The 21,111-nt window shown below is 32.4% G+C and overlaps 3 protein-coding genes across 4 annotated transcripts in view; 1 reads left to right on the forward strand and 2 right to left on the reverse strand.

Annotated features, from left to right (window-relative positions):
- Positions 1–57: 57 nt before the first annotated feature.
- LOC123700444 lies at positions 58–2,483 on the reverse strand. The gene is made up of 3 exons (XM_045647655.1): positions 2,136–2,483; positions 605–2,056; positions 58–458 (listed from the first exon to the last, which is right to left on the reverse strand). The coding sequence occupies exons 1-3, from the start codon at positions 2,149–2,151 to the stop codon at positions 58–60; spliced, it is 1,869 nt and encodes a 622-aa protein (XP_045503611.1). The 5' UTR covers positions 2,152–2,483.
- A 2,409-nt stretch (positions 2,484–4,892) lies between these two features.
- LOC123700320 (arginine/serine-rich coiled-coil protein 2) lies at positions 4,893–11,906 on the reverse strand. Of its 2 annotated transcripts, none has more exons than XM_045647501.1 (12): positions 11,710–11,906; positions 11,206–11,277; positions 10,155–10,245; positions 9,688–9,862; positions 9,157–9,247; positions 8,853–8,944; positions 7,855–8,031; positions 7,453–7,524; positions 6,959–7,053; positions 6,477–6,607; positions 5,833–5,977; positions 4,893–5,333 (listed from the first exon to the last, which is right to left on the reverse strand). In XM_045647501.1, the coding sequence occupies exons 1-12, from the start codon at positions 11,776–11,778 to the stop codon at positions 5,182–5,184; spliced, it is 1,362 nt and encodes a 453-aa protein (XP_045503457.1). In that variant the 5' UTR covers positions 11,779–11,906; the 3' UTR covers positions 4,893–5,181. The 2 variants fall into 2 exon arrangements, with proteins under 2 accessions (XP_045503457.1, XP_045503458.1); XM_045647502.1 differs by having other exon boundaries at positions 11,206–11,290; positions 11,710–11,840.
- Positions 11,907–12,569: 663 nt separating this feature from the next.
- Positions 12,570–21,111, forward strand: part of LOC123700023 (protein strawberry notch) — a 42,630-nt gene continuing 34,088 nt past the window's right edge. The window contains exons 1-11 of the mRNA XM_045647114.1: positions 12,570–12,735; positions 14,514–14,598; positions 15,794–15,889; positions 16,180–16,281; positions 16,728–16,781; positions 17,715–17,869; positions 18,166–18,244; positions 18,716–18,925; positions 19,336–19,511; positions 19,764–19,925; positions 20,451–20,692. Of these exons, the coding sequence (XP_045503070.1) occupies positions 12,733–12,735; positions 14,514–14,598; positions 15,794–15,889; positions 16,180–16,281; positions 16,728–16,781; positions 17,715–17,869; positions 18,166–18,244; positions 18,716–18,925; positions 19,336–19,511; positions 19,764–19,925; positions 20,451–20,692 (1,364 nt within the window). The 5' untranslated portion in view covers positions 12,570–12,732. The remainder of the gene's footprint in view (positions 12,736–14,513; positions 14,599–15,793; positions 15,890–16,179; positions 16,282–16,727; positions 16,782–17,714; positions 17,870–18,165; positions 18,245–18,715; positions 18,926–19,335; positions 19,512–19,763; positions 19,926–20,450; positions 20,693–21,111) is intronic.

Consider the following 21,111-nt stretch of genomic DNA (forward strand, 5'->3'; position numbering starts at 1 on the left):
TTTAAACAAGTTTACTTTCAGTATCATCAAATCTTTATTTAAATTATTATTTTTTTATTATACAGTATCCTTTTCAGGCAAATTAAATCTATACATATTTTTATTAAAATGCTTTAAGTGTTCCTGCGAAGGCTCGCGGTTTTTTTTCAAGCCACTTTTCGTATAAAGTAATCCTGTGAGTGTGTCAGTGTGAAGCCTGTTTCTTATCTTCGTTTTCATCAAATTTATCGCAGAAAACAGTCGCTCGACATTCGCACTACTATGTGGCAATGTTAATAAATTTTGTGCAAATTGGGCTAATAAAGGAAACATTTGAGAGAAATCGCCTTTTCTTATTTTTGAAATGTGACGCCAAAACTCATCTGCTTTGATTAGCTGATCCCCTTGAAATGGAAGATTAGTGTTTCTTAGAGTTCTCCATTCCCTGTCTAATTCTGTTAAATTTGTTGGACATAATCCTGAAAATAAATATATTAAATGATTAATTTATAAACAAATAAATTAATTGAAATAAGGTATTTTAAATAATTATTTAATCAATTTTAACTAAGATGCAGACTCAATTCATAAATGAAATATTTGAAGTTAATGATAAACATATTACCTGGAAACATTTGCCCTAAATGAGCTATAGATGGTACAGAACGTTTTAAATTTGAGTCCAGCAATATGTCAGGGTTTAAAAACCTTAAATTTTTCAATCTTTGTCGGTGCTCATCTTCAAAGGGAAAGCGATTTTTTATTTGATTAAGACTTTCAATGTAAAATTCAAGACATTTTTTTTTAAACTGTCTTATTTGATCTGGATGAATACTGTTTCTGTTCATTATAATTAAAGCAGCAACATTGCCTCCTAAGTAAATGTCTTCCAGGGGTAAGTGGTTTTCAATTTTTTCAAAATCAATTTTCAATATTTTTAATTCCAATAATTCCAATGCTGCAACTTTGTCATGGACTTGCATGCTTGTTTTTTCCTGTTCAGTTAATTCCAAATATTCTGGCTTTAAAAAACATTCCAATATAGTCTTGTAGGTTACAAAAATTTTTTCATACAGCAAGTAGAGTTTTGGACTTTCAGATTGCATTTCTTTGTTCAAATCATTGAAGTATGGCAGCACAAAACTTAAAAACTCTAAATATAATTCTGTGGTTGGTTCCAGACATTTATCAAGGATTGATTGAGCTGCAAGTAATCTGTCAGTTAACACAGCACTTTGAAAATATAGTTTCAATGCTGGTAGTTGTTCAAGAAGCCTTTTCACAACTTGTAACAAAGACAGCCACCTTGTTTGGGCAGGGTGTAATAGTTTATGTGGTTTAATATTTACAAAACATTGAAACTCTTTGTAGTCTCCAATACGTTTTGGACTATTCTGTATATAGTTGTAAACATCACGAGCAAAGTCCTCTACACCTCGTGGTAATTTTTTGCAAGCATATGAGGCACAAAGATGAAAAGAGTGACATATACATTTTATTAGAAACAGATTCGGAATATCTTTTGCAAACAATTTTGACAAGGAATGATGTTGTCCAAACATGGAATTGGTTCCGTCAGCTGCAAATCCTACCATATTTTCCTTGTATGGAATATTCTTCTCTTCAAAATGTTTTGTACAAGCATTATGTAAAGCTGTAGCCGTACCATCAACAACTGGTATTATACATAGAAAACTATCTTCAACATGAAAATCAACTGCAGTTCTTACAATAAGTGCCAAATGTTTAATTGATGATCTGTCTGTGCTCTCATCAACTATTAGTGAAAACTTATTTTTTTGTAATATTTCAATTAATTGGTTTTCTGCTACTTTACCAGTAACATTTGTAATAATAGCATGTGCCTTTGTTCTTCCAAAAGTTAATTCTGATGCAAGCTTTGAATCTTGGGCAACTGATTGTATAAGATCCTTTAGATCATCTGCTAAGCTAAATGGTAGATTGTGCTCTGCTAGGAAACATGCCATCTTTATTTCTCCAGACTTAATTTTATCTGTGAATGACTTTGATGCAGACCCAGGCATCATTGAAGTAATAGTAGGTTGAAGTACTGCACCTGAAATTATCATGAATTTATCATGCGTAAATGCTGGTGTATGTCACAATGGCGGGTGTATGAGTATAAAATTTCTTACCAAATGATTCTGACATCAGGTTGGCGACTCACTTATCATTGTAAATAACTCCGATTTTAAAGAGGTACATTGAATTTATTTACAGGTACTAACTAGTACATTAAAGGTATATTTATAATATAATTACTGAATCTATTTTTATACTCATACACCCGCCATTCTGACGTACACAAATGCTGGCTGTAAAATAATAATCTGAAACTGAAACCATAACCCTTCACATCTGATGATTAAATAAACTTACATTCAGAATATTTTCATTACCTAATTCTTTCTTGCACTTTATTAGAAAAGCAAGTAAATAATTTAAAACCAAAACAAAATACCACACCAGTAAAGTAAGTAGACTTAGACCACACCAACCTTTAATATTATTCTTATGCTTAATAGATTCCGCATGCTTTGTCAAAACTCTTTTACCTCCACCACATTTCAAGTCACACTTGCAGACATTACAATAACAATAGTAATCTCCTTTGTTACTTTTTTTAATCCAACTGGAATAATTTTTGTCTTTTTCCCATAATTGTAAGTATTTTTGTTCATAATGCAGCTTTCTTTTTTTAGTAGGAGTAACATTCTGCTCTTCCTCACTGTCACTGCTTATTTCCATAATTGAATCCAATTAAATTGAGCACTGAGCAGGAAGTTGAAAAATAATATTTTTTTAGGTTATGAAGATTCACAGTTCACTTTGACACTTTGACGGTCACGCGGGTCACGTCACATTTCATTTTTTTTTTTAATTTATGGCTCCTCCGTTTCAAATGAATGGCGCGACGTGTTGAGTGGCGAGGCGAGGGGTGTGCGTTAGTATGAAACGGAACGTTTATTAATTTTTTTTTGCGAAAGTAAAGGTAATTATGCCCATTCAGTCTATTTTGCAAATTTGAACAATTTTGATAGAAAATACGTAGATTCTGGGACTAAAATTCGTAGGTTTGCAAGAAAGGTTTAAAGTACGTAGATCTACGTAAAAAGACGTAGAGTTGGTACCACTGATTGTATCACTTAAAATAATGGACGCGTTCTATAGTTCTCATGTCTTAAAATGTTATATAAAAGTACCTCACAAGATACCTTATAAAACAACCTAAATAAATACAATTAATGCGGTTTACCATTTATATTATTAATTAAACATAACAACAGCTATTATATATTTTTAGCCTTCTAGCGGTCCTCCCCGGCTTCGAACGTGGTACATGTTTACGTTTTCTCTCCAAGATGAAGAAGAGAAGGGATGGTTCATCCTCGTACTTCAAGGAATATTATATAAAAAAAAATGAACGAAATCGGTCCAGCTGTCCTCGAGATTTTAGCAACAAATTTAGAGTTTCATTTTTATATTAGGTACCTATAGAAATATGGAGGACACTGAACAATCACAGATAATGTAGCTTTCACTTGGTAAAAGTTTTTTTTAATTGTCTCAGTACTTCAGTAGATCCCTTGGTAGATCCCAAGAAGCATATAGATCCAGAAATTACTCCTTACGTCACAAAGTTCTCTTTATGCCCCTTAGCGCTTGTAATATCAGATTCATGATATAAATTTTCATCAATTATATTAAAATATACCTACTACTAGTCATGAAAATCATTCTAGTGTAGTGAGTGTAGCTCTAATTATTATTTTATACTTAATCGAAAAAAAGGCAAAAGTAAATTGAAAGATTTTTATTTACATTTAGGCTTCAGTATCGAACTTTTCGTCGTATAATGGAAACAGTCTCTTCCTGGTCTATATATGTATTTCTTATTTTAATATTACTTCGGTATAAATAAAAAACAACCATCGCTTGGCAATAATAACTTTATTCAGATAAACAAAAAAGTAGTAATCACTGCATACAATTACAAAATACAATTCTTACTCTAACTTAACCTAAGTTAATATTAAACACAATGCTTACTACTTCTTAATTTGATAATAATTATCACACAGCCCCTATAGCTTCATTAGAGTTCATAGGTGAAAAAAAATATTACATAACATTACACCAACAATCAAATGTTCACTGTAATAATTCCATTTAATAGTTTAAGTTTATTTTTCACATTTCATAAATACTAAGAGCTAGCGCGCAAGAGCAACTTTTGTCTCTCCCATCAACTCTATGGGCTAGTAAGAAAGTGCGCGCACGTAGCGACGCAACTCCCCATAGAGTTGATGGGAGAGACAAAATAGTTGCGGAGACAAAAGTTGCTCTTGCGCGCTAGCTCTAAAGAAACATTACAATAATAATTGTTGTTACAATCTTTCCACATTTGTAAGGGAAGGGACTGCCTTCTGAGATATAGATAATTACCTAGTTCGGAAGGCAGAGCAATATTGTAATGTTATATATATTGAAGTTGCTAATAAATTTTATTTTTATTTTACACATTTTATTGTAGCTTGTATTACAAATAATTCTGTTAAAACTAAGGATTGTTAAAAGCATTTTAATGCTTCAAAAATAAATATTTACAAGATAATTCATTATGAATTAGTTTATTTCATCTTTTATTTTTTAATCCATTGAGTTGATATTTGCAACATTTTTTTATCGATTTGAGTGAAAATAACACACATACAATATGTAATATATATAAATAAGTAAATGAGAAACCCCTTCACTACACACAGTTCATATTATTCATATTATAATTAACATTAAACTCAAACATTCATTTATTCAATTAGACTACTATTTAGTAGCACTTTCGAATCGTCATTACATAAGTATTTTTAACATTTACCACCGATTAAACACTGCACAGTCCATAGTATATTAAATTATTTCAACGCAAATGCCTATCTTAATAAAAATGAAAGTGCAATTGACTAAATTTATTTCAAAATAGGAAAATACTTGATTCTAACTGTACTAGTCATATTCTTAAAACTTCATTACCAGACAAAGGCCGGATTTTATAATATACAATAGATATTATACAATAGGTACCGCTTTTTCCTGAAAGCGAGCCCCACACAACACACTTTAATGTCTTCAAAACTGTCCCCTTTTGGAAACCAAGGCTCACACCGCACTTTAATGTCTTCAGAACTGTCCCCGCTGAAAACCTAGGCCTACACCACGCATGGTGTGCGTAGCGGCTCTCGCCACTTCGTACTGCGCTTGCATCGCTTTGAACAATTCCTCTTGCTTCTGGTTCGGATCTGCACCTTCTGCCGCAGGGCTTTTTACCGCATCTATGGATAAGTACAAGTGTTAGTTGTTATGCTATGTACGTGTAAAGTTTTAATGCAATATTGATGTTTCTAAATCAAAATAGAAATTGTACTAAGCTTATCTTATATTATAAGATACTTTTTGAACAATGTGTAGTAGTTTAAATCTAAAATTAGTAGGTTTTACGCAAGATTATAAACTTAAAAATCACAGCAATATTGACAAATTAAAAAAATCTTTTGTTATGCATCTAAACATTTCTGACCTAACTACTTGCTTTGTAATTTTATAATTTTATTAGCTTGTTCTATGTCCACCTTAACAGCATAAATGGCAACAAGTTTGTTCGATAAGATACAACTATAGTAATAGAAGCACACAATTCACTAGTTCCACTTTATTTATATTTTTATTACAATAAACTACGACCTGTTTCGAAAAATGAATTGTGTTTTTCTATTACTATAAAATGCAGTTCCATCAAGAAGTAACAATACAAAGTATAAATGAACAACTAACCAGGGTCCCGTATGCCCATCAGCCGCATGAACTTGGACACCTGTCGGCCATCATTATCTTGCGCGAACCGCGCGCCGCTCCACTTGGCCGCCTCCTCCTCCGCCGGCTTACCCTTGTTCGCCCACAGGAGTTTGCGTTTTTGCACCTGGTCAGAATTAAATTCGTCTTATTAGAAATATTTAGAAATTAGAAATAATATTATAAATGCGAAAGTAACTCTGTCTGTTAAGGCGTGATTGAGTAACAGACAGTTACTCAATCACGCCTTAACTACTGAACCAATTTGCATGAAATTTGGTTTAGAGATATTTTGATACCCAAGAAAGAACATAGGATAGGTTTTATCCCGAAAATCTTTCCCGAAAAGTTTTTCTTTGACTGCGCGGTCGATGCCGCGGGTGGAAAGCTAGTTAGAAATAGTTTTCAAAAAAAGAGCGTGTGTCGAGTACACGAGTCAGAAGTGAAACTTCTTTGTGCAAGATTCAAAGATCGTCGCCTTACTCCAAGTGGTGACGGTATAGCAATAGAACAATAGCCTAACCACAAAAAATTTGACACCTCTCAACTTAACGTTTTAAAATAAAATTTAGCCCATTTTTATGCTATACAACTAAAAATAATAATTAAAAATTGTAGGTACATACCTGATCAAGTATCTTAGAAGCATGTAGCGAGCCTGAACAATAATTTGGCAAGCCGGACGGATTCTCGCCGGCCGCCGCTCGTAACTGTTGCGCAGTGGCCATAGACCCGTCTGGAGTTTTTATTTGGAGACCTGTAAAATTATATATTTATTGGAGTAATTTTATTTATAAATGGGAATTTGTTAAATTTGAAATTTCGTGTTGGTAAAGGTGAATAATTTCATGAAATATCGAAAAACTGAATATAACATTTAATGATTTATATTAGGTATAGATCAGTTTTTGTTCAAGCTGCATTGTCGTTCTTTCTTTAGTACAAAAAAAAATGAGAAAAGTTTAGATCTCACAAAACTATATTTTACTAGATATTCAAATAAAAAAAAAAAATCATTGAAATGCACTTTTTTAACACAAATATTAAATATATAGGACATATATTGAAGGTCTACAAAGTCATATCATGAAAAAGATATTATGCTCACCCATCTTTTCCATAACTTCCAATTTCTTGTTAACCTTGTATGAGGACGGTCTGTACTCTCCAGATGTGGGCGATCTCTTTTCTCTCTCATTTGTCCTACAGATAAAAACATTTATCATAAGTTGTTACTAGTATCAATATGTCCATACAAGTAGATATATCTCGGCTATTAAAAGTTATTTGTTCAACAATTACTGTACATGATATTCTAATCATCAAATCAAATCATTTATTTATTTCTCCTCACAATTCCCAATCACATAAATTAATCTACATGCATACAAAATTATCAAACAATAATATACTATTCTAATAGACTAGCCGATTACGTACGGCTTCGCTCGCATTGTCTCATGAAAAACATAGATGAAAAGCTTATTTTACTCCATAAGTAGCAGTTCTCTAATAGCAAATGAATTTTTAAAATCGATCAAGTAGTTTATGAGCAGATAAAATCTTTTCATTCATATTTATAAGTAAATATAAGTAACTCACATTGTGTGTGGTGGTGGATAGGCGTGACCACGAGATCTGGATCTTTCATTGCCTCGCTCGCGACCAGATGATCTGTTAAGATAAAAAGAACCCATAAAAACTTTGACTACGATAATAAGCTGGCAAGGTTGCCTGGCAGAGATTGCTGTGTAGCAATAAGGCCGCCTATTGTGCAAAATTTTTGTACTTCATTAATTTGTACCACATTTCCTATACTGTTTTGTATAAATAAATAAATAAATAAGCTTCAATTAACATCTTTGGTTTAATTAGATCTTTTGCAAAAACAAGTTTCTATTAGATGAGTGAATAAGATATTTTGTAACAATCACAGACTAGAACAACAGATTTCTACAAGTAATTTAAAATGTTAAATAATTTATATTGCATAGCATAACAAACCTCCTATCTTCAGACCGCCTGTTGGGTCGGTTGTCGCGATCTCTCTCACGATCGCGGTCATTATCACGACCACGATCACGGTCAATGTCACGGCCACGATCACGGTCATTGTCACGGCCACGGTCTTGGTCGCGGTCGCGGTCTCGGTCACGGTCGCGACGGTCCCGGTCTACAAATCTGGAAATAATATACATAAGTTATGATATTAAGAGGCCTACACCACCGAAACTAGCGGCACCGAACATTTTATTTTTTTACTCCTTAACCAGATCAAATTTAAAAAATCTAGCTCGGTACTTTGCTAGTATATTACTTGTAGTATTTTTGGTATTACTTTTCACTATTCTAACTGTTCATTATTCTAGAGAACTTTTGATTACCGCCAAAAGTGGCCACTTTTGGCGGTAATCAAAAGTTCTCCTAATTTACCGAATGCAAAATAATGAAAAGTAATACCAAAAATACTACAAGTAATATACTAGCAAAGTACCGAGCTAGATTTTTTAAATTTGATCTGGTTTAGGAGTAAAAAAATAAAATGTTGGGGGGGCGCTAGTTTCGGTGGTGTAGTCGCCTTAAAATATAAAAATAATTTTATTCAATAAAATAATTATGTTTCTTGATTTTATTGAATAAAGTTATTTTTTTATTAATGAATGTCTATTGTTTATTATGATCAACAAGCCGATATCCGCAGTTTTACACGCATTGCTCCGCTCTTATTGCTCTAAGCGTATAGCCTTTGTCAAAAAGTATAAAAATAAAAATTTGTTACATTTTAATTCGAGCAGTAACTGATATATACTAAGATACTAATATTATAAAGCTGAAGAGTTTGTTTAAACGCGCTAATCAAAGAAACTACTGGTCCGATTTGAAAAATTCTTTCAGTGATAGCCCACTTATCGAGGAAGGCTATGTATCATCACGCTAAGACCAACAGGAGCGGAGCACTGCGGATGAAACTGCAGGGCACAGCTTGTAATAAAATAATATACCTGGGCGACACAGCGTCTCTTGCATCTTGTGACTTCAGTGGCAATGGTGGGACCTCTCCACCAAACGGCTTCAAATCCATTAGCGCAGGCATCTGAAATTGTTTAAAATTTTAATTTGAGAATTATTAAATCATAACATGTTATCATCTAATAAGAGCATATTGAAATGATTTTTCTTTAATAAATCTCAAATTATATTGAAAGTAACCCAATTTAAGTTATTGTGGTAAATGATATCCATTGATTACGACAATATAAAATGATAGAAGTTTATTTAAAAGTTAATAAATCAAGTTTAGTGTACCTTACTATCAGTGGAGGGTCGTCTATCATCAGGCCTGTCTCCGAGCAGGCCTCGACGCGGCGGCTCGCGGTGACGATCGCTACGTTCTGGCCTGTAAATTATTACAATATACAGATTAATATCCAATTAGACAGTCATATCTGCAACACTATTATATATTTTGGAATTATAAACGCTATGTTAGAATAAAGCCTGCAAAATTCAGATAGTGTAAATTTTTAAAGAACATTGAATATTTGTGAACTAAAGTTTTTGAATAAAATTATAATAATTATTAATTGACATACTCACCAATTTACTCATTTATACCTTGTTTATATGTTTGTCACTGAACTACTTTTAAAAGGCTGTACCGATTTTGGTTGAGGTGGATTCAAGAATTATTTACTTTACATTTACAATTCAAAAACAAGTGAAGCGAAATTTATTGTTTTGACATGAATATTTGTTCATCTATCTAACAAGGACTACAAAACTGATTGAATTTCAACACAACAAGTTTAATATCCCTTAAAACACACATCTACATACCTGTGTCTTTCATCCCTCCGTGGTGATCGACGGTCCCTGTCCCTGCGCGGTGATTCACGCCGTTTGTCCCGCTTATCATCACGGTCACGGTCGCGATCACGTTGGCGGTCACGATCACGATCACGGTCGCGATCTTTGCCGCTGTCACGGGCGCGCTCGTGTTCACGGCTATCATCTAGTGCCATACAAACTTATTAATACGTACTTTATTAATGTGTTTGTGGTGGATGGATGTTTAATACTATTTCACACAAATATATCAGACCCAATTCATATGAAATTTGAAGTTAAATATAGTATACAATATCACAAAGTTTCTTTTTTAATTGGGCATCACAAAAGTGGGTTCCATACATGTTAATCACTCTCTAGCTTCCTTAGTATTCCCAGACACAAAAATCATAACATTTAATGGCCCTATAGCGACAAACAAGTAATAAATTAATAAATAACAAAAAATTACATACTAGAACTTCGCCGATCCTCCTTAGACGTGTGTCGCGAACTGTGGGACTCCGCCTGCGGCAGCTCCGGCTCGGACTCGCCGCCTTGAGATTCCTGCGACAAACATTCACTCGTCAATTATTATATGTATTGTATCAGCTTCTTAAGCATTGCTTAGATGTTTGGATTTAATAGATATTTGCAAAATGAACCATATTTATAATACAGTTACCTCAACCAACTACTAAAACTTACGATGTTGAATTATGATGTCATTGAAAATACCAAATTTTGTATTTTAAATGTTTCTTTCTTTCTTTAACTGGCTGTTTTTTACTTTTTTCTTCAACCCTATACATTTAAATTTTAATCTTTATATGATTATATGATTATCATCTACCGTTCCACTGATGTTGTATGAATCATAATTTCGTAAAATTACCCAATATTGCAAATTATCTGAATTTAAGTACTATTTTGTTCACAAAAACCTTACAATATTTTCAATAACATCATTTAATATACATTAGACAATATTCAGTGTATATTACCTTTCACCACTGTTAAAAGTAAATGCAAAGATGGGCTTATCTCTTATATCTATGTACTTACATGTTACAGTTGTAAGGGGAAAGCCAAACTGGGAGTCATCTTGAGGCCACGCAGATCGTTTTTGACTTTTTTGGTCAATTTACAAATGGGTAACATATAAAATAATAAAAGTGTTAATATCATCGCTGACAAGATTTCTATAGATGACATACTAACAATGAGTTTGGAAAAACTACCATGATTGTGTATTTTTAATTTTATGTATAATGCTTTGAGGAAACAGTAAGAATACTCTATCTATGTGTAGATAAAAGATGCTTTTTGTTTAAAAATTATTTTTGACCAATACAATTACTTTATTTTGTTTACCAAATAATTTGAAGGAAAAGTTTTAGTATGATTCTATAAATTGTTTTTTTTAATAGTACTAATTTTTGATGACACTAGCAATATATAATGTGAATAATTTATAATGTTTTACCTAGACTAAGTTAGAGTAAGATTAAAAAATTTGATACCAACCTCGCTCAAGTCCATGTTGACCTGGTCATAGTTTGTGTCATCTTCTTTCTTGCGGCTCCCACTCGCCACCACCTATAATATCAGTCTATTGTCAAGCAGAGAAATAAATTAATATCAAATTCTTTCAAATGTAACATAATATGTAAGGGATTTATTTTTAATTGTACATAATTAAGATTAGCAGAAGTAGGCTCGTGACTGTTAGGAACAGTCAATAAATTTAATAATTTTCATCATATATTCTATGTATCATAGGCCTACACATTTTTACTTGTATGATAGGTATTTACATGTTAAAAATGATCCCAATTGTGAAAAAATCCAAGGCAAGCACTAATGATTAGTTACTACTGTTAAACTTCAACAGTGAGATGAAATATAAAAATAGACATATTGTTATTTTTAGAAGAAACAGTATGTAGGTACAGTACCTATGTGCTAATTTTTCCCATTTATTGATATTAAAAATTAAAATCAAAATGGACATTACCCAAGGACACTTACCAATGGCTGTTGTCCGTATCGTTCAGATTCATTATCGTCATCACTTTCATAACCAACGAGGGAATCCATTATGAATATTTGATTTTCACAATCCTAATTCTTTGTAGAATTAATTAAATCTAAATTTAAATCAAATATCTGTGGTAAGAAGAAATTTCGATGCTTGACTTTTAAATCAATATGGCCGCCGGAAACGATAGGTAACGAAAAACAATAAAAATCGAATCAATCGAGTCTTGATCGACTTTTAAAAAGTTTTGTTGAGACCATAGACAATTAAAATTATATTTTTTATTTTTATTTATATTTTATTAAATATTACATTAAATACTATCTTGGAAAAGTTCAATAGTAAATAGATCGTTCGGTCTTAAATTGGAATTTAGTTAATGCAAACCAGGACATATTTTAGTCCAGAACACACATTTGTACATTGATCTACTATTAGCTCAATGCATTAGTAAGTTTAAGCTAATCACGAATTTAAAATATATTATGTGATGTAAGATATATATTTCGCATTTATATTAATTAGAAATTATTGCGATGACTAATTAATTTCTAAAAAATCTGTTTATCGATTAAGAAAAATGTATATCGATTTTACGTTCGGATACGTAAAGGGGCAAGTAGTAAGCGTTTCTGTTACATTTAAGAATAAAAGTTAACATAGTTTCTATTTCCAAAAAAAATTGCTTTTTAATAAATATTGAATGTTTTCAAATATTTTCGTGAATATTAGAAAATTATAATGATTGAAAGTTTTTCAATGATGACACTGCAATCTTCGCTGTATCCGAACGTCCAACTGTACAAAATTCTTTTATCTTTGACAAATTTTTAATATGGCGGAAGCTTTGACCGCCGTCAGGTCGTCTGGATTTTAAAACGTGTGAATTGACGAATTTTTACGTGTTTATTTCGCGCGAGTGATTTAATAAAAAAGTTTATATTTTGTTTACGATCTGTTATCAGAAAAAAATCTTATTAGACGAGCTACATCCAATTAAATCCAAAATAAAAATGGTAATGATAGTTTTTTGTTTTGATACTTTTTTACGAAACTTACTTTGTCCATAAACATGACTTTTGTATAATTTTGGTGTTTTGAAAGTGATTTAAAGATAAAAATATAGTTTGAATATTTAACAACCTCGTGAAGAATTCAAAAGTAGCATTTTTTTATTAATTTTTTCCTTGTTTTTAAGGTTTATAACCAAAAAAATGTGTCATGAGGTAATGGATGTTTCTCATGTGTTGAAATTTCAAGTGATTCCTCTTAAATTTTAGTGAATCTAAGTACGTGACGCATTAATTATGCAAGTTGGGTGTGGCTGTATTGATTTTCTTGGAAGGTTCTAGGTCTAGCATTAGAATACATCCTAATAACTGCACTCAAGACTTGTGCAAAGTACAATAGTGCAATGCGGTATAGACTCACTGAAGCGATGTTTTCTTTGATTTAGCACATTCGGTTTTACTATTCGACGAAGAAAGATTAAAATGCTATTCGAGAATTGCATAAAAATCTACGAATGCAAATATTTTTAACATTGTTTCTTGAGACATGTGCACTAAGGTGCAATTTCATAGTTTTGATTAAAAATTCATTTTTCGATAAGTAGTAGATTGAAATGGTAGTTAAATTGAGTCTTAAACCTTCGTTATCAGTTATATAAGTGTTCACGAGAATTGTTCTCATGCCAGATTCAGAAATGTTGAAATTACATGTGTGCCAAGATATTTTTTTGTTGTTAGGATTTTATGAATCATAAAAAACATATCGCATGGAAATGTTTTTACTGTTACTATATTGTATGAATGTTCGCATTTGTCTTGAATAGTTTTTTAAGGCTTGGAATAATATGTTTCAATCATAGCATAATATAACACATTCAATGATGAATGATAGTAAATCAATATGAGAATTTCAAAGCTACACATTCAAACATTGCTATGAACACTGAAATACTACTACATTGTTTTGATGTTAATTTAAATGTAAGAGAAGAAGTGATATCAGTATGATAAAATGAACAGATAGAATGTAAAAAAGTACCCTATGATGGTGCAACATTGTTATGCAAAAATATAATCATTATTATCAATTTAAAACAAAATATGTTGTCCTATGTATTTCATGAATGAACAAACAAATTCTAACTACCACATGGTCCTATCACATGTCCATGTGGAAAAAATATTAGAATAATAGAATGAATAATTGTTTTTAGAAATAAATGATAATAGAAATTACTTATAAGAACAAGAAATTATAAAAATGTTTATGACTATACTTTTTATCTTTTTTTATAAACAAACTAGCTTCTGCCCGCGGCTTCGCCCGTGTTCTGATAAAAGGTAGCCTATGTTCTTTCTCAGGGCCTAAAGATTGTCTGTGCCAAATTTCATCAAAATCAGTTGAGAGATTTAAGCGACGGACAGAGTAACTTTCACATTTATAATATTAGTAGGGATTTTTGACTTGGTTAGTCGTTTATAAGAGTAAGTAGGTATGTTACATTTAGAAAGTATACAAGTTATTGATTACATTTTTAAGTATATTTTCTATGGTTCATAATTATTCTTATATATCCATTTATTTTATACTCATTAATATGCATTATAATTTTGTCATTGTTATAAAATTGCTAGGCATGAAGAAAAGCCCTTGTAAAAAACAAATATTATATTTTTTTATAGCATGAGAACAATTAAATCTATATGAAAGTATATATTTATGTAAGTTTTATAGTTAATTTTAATTTAAAATACTATGTTAAATTGTTTTTCCAACTTTGCAGTCAAAACGTAATGGTGATAATCCACCCTCAGACGATGATTCCGATTTCGATGATGATGAGGATCCAGACAATTTGGAAGTGCCAGGTATGATTAACTACTTGTCACTATGTATAAAAATCTATACATGTAATAGATAAGCTATTTGAAAGAAAGAAGAAAGAAAAAATGTTTATTTGGCAAAATATTGAGACACAATACAGTAAAAGCTTAAAAATAGAATTACAAAAAAAGAAATGAATGAACAATACAAAAACAAAAAATAAAACAATGTTAGATAAAAGTGCCCCCGTATCGCCAAAAAGGATCGAGTTCAGCATGTGCCAGGCATATGCCTGGCGCTGGTTTTCGACAAGATCTATTTCAATGAAAGTAGATTAAAATTATATGTTACTGCATATTGTAATTTTGTTTGTAATAATTATATATTGTACAAAAGCGAGATCCATTTTTCCAACATCTCATTTAAATTGGATAGATTATAGACTCCAGGCACATGTTGAAAAAATTATGGGTCTTTTGAACCACCAGGTGACCTATCTAGAACGATATAAGAGCATAAAATAATAAGATTCAGCACTATGCCATCTCTTTTATCACTGAAAACAAAAGGCTTAACAATCTGTGTTTACATCAAAACAATGATAAAAAATAGATAAAATATTTAATGCCTCAATAGTTTCTAAATATGGTGACTTTCAGTTATGTGAAATTAAATTTTACTGTGTTATTGAAAGGGGGTTTTCACTATTTATTTAGAACTAGCTGTGCCCCGCGATTTTACCCGCAATGTTATGCACCTGTTGGTCTTAGTGTGATGTTATATAGCCTTCTTTCCTCTATAATTGGGGCTATCTAAAACCAAGAATTTTTCAAATCGGACCAGTAGTTTCTATGATAATGGTGTTAAATCAAACAAACTTCCGTTTTATAATCTAATATATAAAAATCAATGCCACTTTTCGTTGTAATTCCATAACTCGAGAACGGCTGAACCGATTTCGATAATTCTTTTTTTATTATATTCCTTGAAGTACGAGGATGGTTCTTATGTAGAGAAAACGTTAATATGTACCACGGGCGAAGCCGGGGCGGACCGCTAGTATTTGTATAGATAATATTAAAAATTAATAGAAAAATTGATTTTTTTTTATTGATTAATGGTTAGTATATGGAGTTGCCAATTTAAATAAATACTGGTTATGAGATCTAGTCAATTGATTATTACGCGCACTAATAGCGTTATTTGAATATTTGTATATGAGGAAAATAATATTTTTAGGCGGCGGAAAGACGTTGGCTGCAGCGGCGCGTCTGGGAGACAAGAAACCAGCCCCGCCTCCCGCTACTGTTAAACCTACCACTAATCCTTTTGCAGGTAATATTATGTTTACAAATGTAATCTTATGAAGTTGGTGCAGCACAGAAGAGAATAGAAGAAAAATGAATTAAAAGATCTTTTTGCCATATAGTTCAGGATACATCGCCCATTTTTGCAAGTGACTACTATCAAGCTGATTTTCCGTTTGTAGCTTTATTTTGATGAGACACCGAATAATTTCGTGTACGAAAGTCTCGATTGTGGTAGCTAACAGAGATAACAAGGATAAAAATTTTTGATTTGATGGTTCTCCAATAAAATACAATCATTATTTATCTTTATTACAGCGCCGCTAGGTGTTGCTTTCGGTCACGCGTCAAATGTGAAACCCATTAGGATACCGGCCAGCTCGCTAACAAAACCAGTCAGCCTTGGTCTGGGCAGAGGAGGTAGGATATCTATTATCTATATTAGTTGCATAAAATAGGAAAAACTATCTTTTGATTGTGAAAAAAACATGAATATATTGCAAATTTAAAGATAATTGTAATAAATTTTAAGTAGTTGTGATCCATTAAGAGGAAACTGGATCATTTTAAAAATTATACAGCAAGCCTACTTTTTACTTAATCACTAACAAAAAAATAATATTAATGAAATGTACGATCCAATTAATAATAGGAATTTCAATTATCACTATGTGAAGTATAATTTAGTTTAACTTGTCACAATATGGCGCAGAATCGATCCTATTCTTAGTTGGATCGTAAAATACACCCACACATAGTAAAAAGTAGAAGAATAATATAATTGTTTAGTTTTTTAATATCATTAAAATCAACTTTAAAATACTTGTAAAATATATGAGAATGGTATTAAAACATAATGTTATTAGCGGCCGGGATGCCCGGCACCTCCGCGCTCAACACCGCCTCGCTTCTCGCGCAGAGTGAGTAGCCTGTACCCTATGTGTAGATAGATATATATGTGATATCGTTGTAGATACTAATTTTAAGATAGAATTTTAAAATAATTGTGCAAATAGGTCGCTAATGTAAGTATTGTTTGGAAAAAAAGGAATAAAATTGTATACATTTTTTTTTATATTCACTTTCTGACCCTTAAAAGGGTTTATTTTATGTCTATTTTATAAATATGAGTAAAGGTGGAGAAACTAACTTACTTTTGCATTTATTTAATTGACTTGAGAGATATACCTGAATCCAAAGAGATTTTTTATTTAACAAACTGCCTGTGTACTATATGCGTTTGTACGTGCATACTGCATACGTGCGTACACGCAATAGTACTTACACTGTTGCGTGTGCAATACAAATTTCACAAAAATAGCAAATATTGTGTGAAGTTCTATGAAGTAAAATATTTTATTTTTATATTAATAACTATTTGTAAAAAACTGTACAATTATATCGTCAAAAAAACATTATATTAAATATGAAACTCCATTGTGTTAGGCTTAAATTATATATATCGAATAATAGCAGTATTTTTTTCTTTTTGTACTGACCTTTTTAAGTTCTCTAACAAATATCCTATTTTCTGCAATATTCACATTTTTATTGATGTGTCCACAACATTTATAGCAAATGTTTTTATATATCGACTAATAATTATGCATAATTTTTTTAGCCTGTTTGACGTCTCATAAACTATTGTATTTTTAAATGTACCCTTTGTTATATGCAGATATGGCAAAGGGTACACTTCAGAGAAAACCTGTAATATTAGCAGCTTTATTTCCTTAGTTTTAAGCTTTCCTTATAAACGCATGCGTGCATCGTCCATGTACACAGCCTTACCCTCTTATATTGATAAAATATGTACTTATTAATAAAAATATTAACTCTCACACCATTAACAGTGGAAATGGTGGGCATCCAAGGCATGAACTCGTACCTGCTGCAGAACCTGAATCAAATACTAGCGTCCGGTATGGGCGGGCCGTTAGCCGGTATGCTCGGACAGTTTGCGCAATTACCCGCGTGGCAGAATAAGGCTATGTGGCAGCAAGAAAAGGTAGGATATTACTATTTTATATGAAGATTTTATTGTTTTGGAAGTACCTAAATTCAAAGCTATTAAAGAGTAATGTAGGAACCATTTCATTCGTCAAATATACATCTCACAGATATATGTGTTATAGTTAGTTTATCAAATAGTATTGTAATATTTTCTGGCTCGAAGGACCAAAGTCCAAGTACTTATACATTAGCCTACAAGGAATAATTCATATGTTGTGACATTAAAGTATTTGCGCATTTGGTTTTGATACATAAATAAATGATAATATCTGACAAATAATATTATTGCAGGGACCTGGTGATGAAGAAGAAGTGGATGACGAGGAAATGGGTGTAGCTGAGACATACGCAGATTATATGCCCACTAAATGTAAGTGACAATAGTTTAATACACAATCTTCTCATTTTGAAAAATATCGGACTTAAAATCTGATGCTCTTGTTCAAAAAGCATTATGCACTTGTTAAAAATATTAAATTGTACATGAGTCACATTTTCATCCGTCTCGAAGGACCACAATGGAACTGCAGTAAAAGTAGCAGTTAAAAACTATCAAGTTTCACAAGTTCAACCAAGTATCACAAGATTAATTTAGTTACATTACTTCATGTTGACCATTATATTAGCTCAAATCCGACTCGAAGGACCACATAACTAATTTTTAAACATAAATAAACATAAAAAAAACAGACTAGATTGCCTATCTTATATATCCTAATACTTGTAAATAAGCCATCAATAAGCCATATTGTTACTAACAAGTGGACCAATGATGATGTTACATTAAATAAATGAATTATAATTATTATAAAACCATATTCACCTAACCCTCTACTTGCAGTGAAACTCGGCCGCAAGCACCCCGACCCCGTCGTAGAAACAGCCTCTCTATCCTCCGTAGAACCGGTCGATGTGTCATATCAGATCGCACTACCCGATGAGACTGTGCGAGGAGGGTTATTGTCAGCTTTGCAACTGGAAGCAGTCGTGTATGCGTCGCAGGCGCATGGACATATGCTGCCTGATGGAACAAGAGCTGGATTTTTGATTGGTGAGTATAATAGAGGAGGGGGGTGGGGGGTGGAACCTTCTTTGATAAGTATGGGGTCAGCAAGAGAAACTTGCTGTGGTAAGTATGAAAGCAGAAAGGGGGTGGGTGTTGTAAATAAATTAAACAGCTATAAGCTTTGTGCACTTGTAACAATATTGTAGATAAGGAAATCTGAAATCTGTTAATAATCTGATAAATAAAATCTGAGTTATTTCAATCGCAGTCAGCTATAATTGTTATTAGAAAAAGAAGTAATTAACAGTCAGTTAGTGATTGTTAACTACTTTTTCTGATAATCAAATATAAATAATTAAAACATACATCTGCGCATTTTCTTAACATAAAATAAGCTGGTTAAAATACTTGTAAATAATTCCATAAATATATTTTAAAAATATATTATTTCGTAGGTGATGGCGCTGGTGTAGGCAAAGGCCGAACAATAGCGGGTATAATATTCGAGAACTTTCTGCGTGGACGCAAACGGGCCATCTGGGTGTCTGTGTCCAACGACCTGAAGTATGACGCGGAACGGGATCTGAGGGATATTGGAGCGTCGTATATTGAAGTGCACTCTTTGAGTAAGGTGTGTATTGTGTATGTTTTGTTGTGTATGCTATCAATTTTGTGAAATAATTTGAAAGTATTAGCGAAAAAAAAAACATATATATATATATTACGGTAGAGGTGTTTCTGTTTCTTTCGTTGACGTCTTAACGGAGAGATTTTATGAGCTTTGAAAGTAGTTAAGCTATTTTTCATTTCATTTCCATTTCAATAACCATGCTGGTGGGCAACACTTTTAGAACAAATAATAAAATAACTTTATTAATTTCAGTTCAAATACGCGAAAATATCATCCGCCATAAACGGCAACGTCAAAAAGGGCGTGGTCTTCTGCACGTACTCGGCGCTGATCGGCGAAACGCACGCTAATACAAAGTATAGGACAAGACTGAAGCAACTGCTGCAGTGGTGCGGCGAGGACTTTGACGGACTTGTATCCTTTTTTTGTGTGCAAAAATATATATTGTGGTAGACGGAGTTGAAATACGTGGGCGCAATAGAGTGAATAAAGGTTGTGTTTGCGTGCGTGTATGCGTGCGTATATGTGCACCCGTCAAGAACGCTAAAACGTCCAAAGAGAGTAAAAAATTATGACGTCCTACTAATATTATAAATGCGAAAGTTTGTATGTTTGTTTCTCCATCATGCCAAAACTGCTGAACCGATTTTCGATAGGGTAACTTGGATTAACACATAGGGTAGTTTTTATCCCTGGAACTATACGGGTTTTTCTACGACTACGCGGGCGAAGCTACGGGTGAAAAATAAACTATATTAGATATTAAGTAAATTATCAAAACTTTTCACACTTATTTGGAGAATATTTTAAATTTCCTACTTGAGATGATACCATGAGACTATCATAAACATCAGAAAAGTACTACAAAGAACGACGTAATTTTTACCCATTTCGACATTTATTTCAACAATAGCACGATTCCCATAACTCGCAAGCCAGATCGTGTTCGACGAGTGTCACAAAGCGAAGAACCTCTGCCCGGTCGGTTCGGGCAAAGCAACGAAAACTGGACTCACTGCCCTCGAGTTACAGAACAAATTGCCTAAAGCTCGTGTTGTATACGCCTCAGCTACCGGGGCTTCAGAACCGAGGAACATGGCGTATATGGTCCGCTTGGGGATCTGGGGAGAGGGGACACCGTTCCCTACGTTCATGGATTTTATCAATGCTGTGGAGAAACGGTGAGTTTCAAAGCCATGTTTATGATTTGGTAAATGGATGATTAAGCTTTGCTGAAGGTATTTTTTTAATTAATATGAACTAGATCGATAGAAAGCCCTCAAAATCACGTGCATTTTAAATTTCAAATACAAGAGTAGTTTACTAAAAACCACCACATTTTCTTTTATCTAAGATATAATTTTTCATATCTTAAATACTCAATTTGACGAAGAAACTATCCAGTTTCATTCCGTATTATATCCATAAACAGTAATATTATATTTCTGCCCCAATTTGACGTTAAATAAACTATATAGTTTCATTGTACCATACAATTATACTAATTATGCATATGGTGTACTATAAGTAAAAAAGTGTGGCACGGCAAAATGTGGCTAACATTTTACAATTGTTTTCTCTTCACGCCATCTCACTTTCA

This window comes from Colias croceus, chromosome 19 (genome assembly GCF_905220415.1).
Source record: "Colias croceus chromosome 19, ilColCroc2.1".
NCBI classification, from domain to species: Eukaryota; Metazoa; Arthropoda; class Insecta; order Lepidoptera; family Pieridae; genus Colias; species Colias croceus.

Excerpts from the sequence above, each read along its gene's own strand:
- LOC123700320 (XM_045647501.1), bottom strand. The coding sequence starts at position 11,778 with ATGGATTCCCTCGTTGGTTATGAAAGTGATGACGATAATGAATCTGAA. Across the intron at positions 8,945-9,156 it reads GACCCTCCACTGATAGTAAG|ATGCCTGCGCTAATGGATTT; the intron begins GTACACTAAACT and ends AAACAATTTCAG. Across the intron at positions 7,054-7,452 it reads TATCCACCACCACACACAAT|GACAAATGAGAGAGAAAAGA; the intron begins GTGAGTTACTTA and ends TTTTATCTGTAG.
- LOC123700444 (XM_045647655.1), bottom strand. Across the intron at positions 459-604 it reads TTTAGGGCAAATGTTTCCAG|GATTATGTCCAACAAATTTA; the intron begins GTAATATGTTTA and ends ATTTATTTTCAG.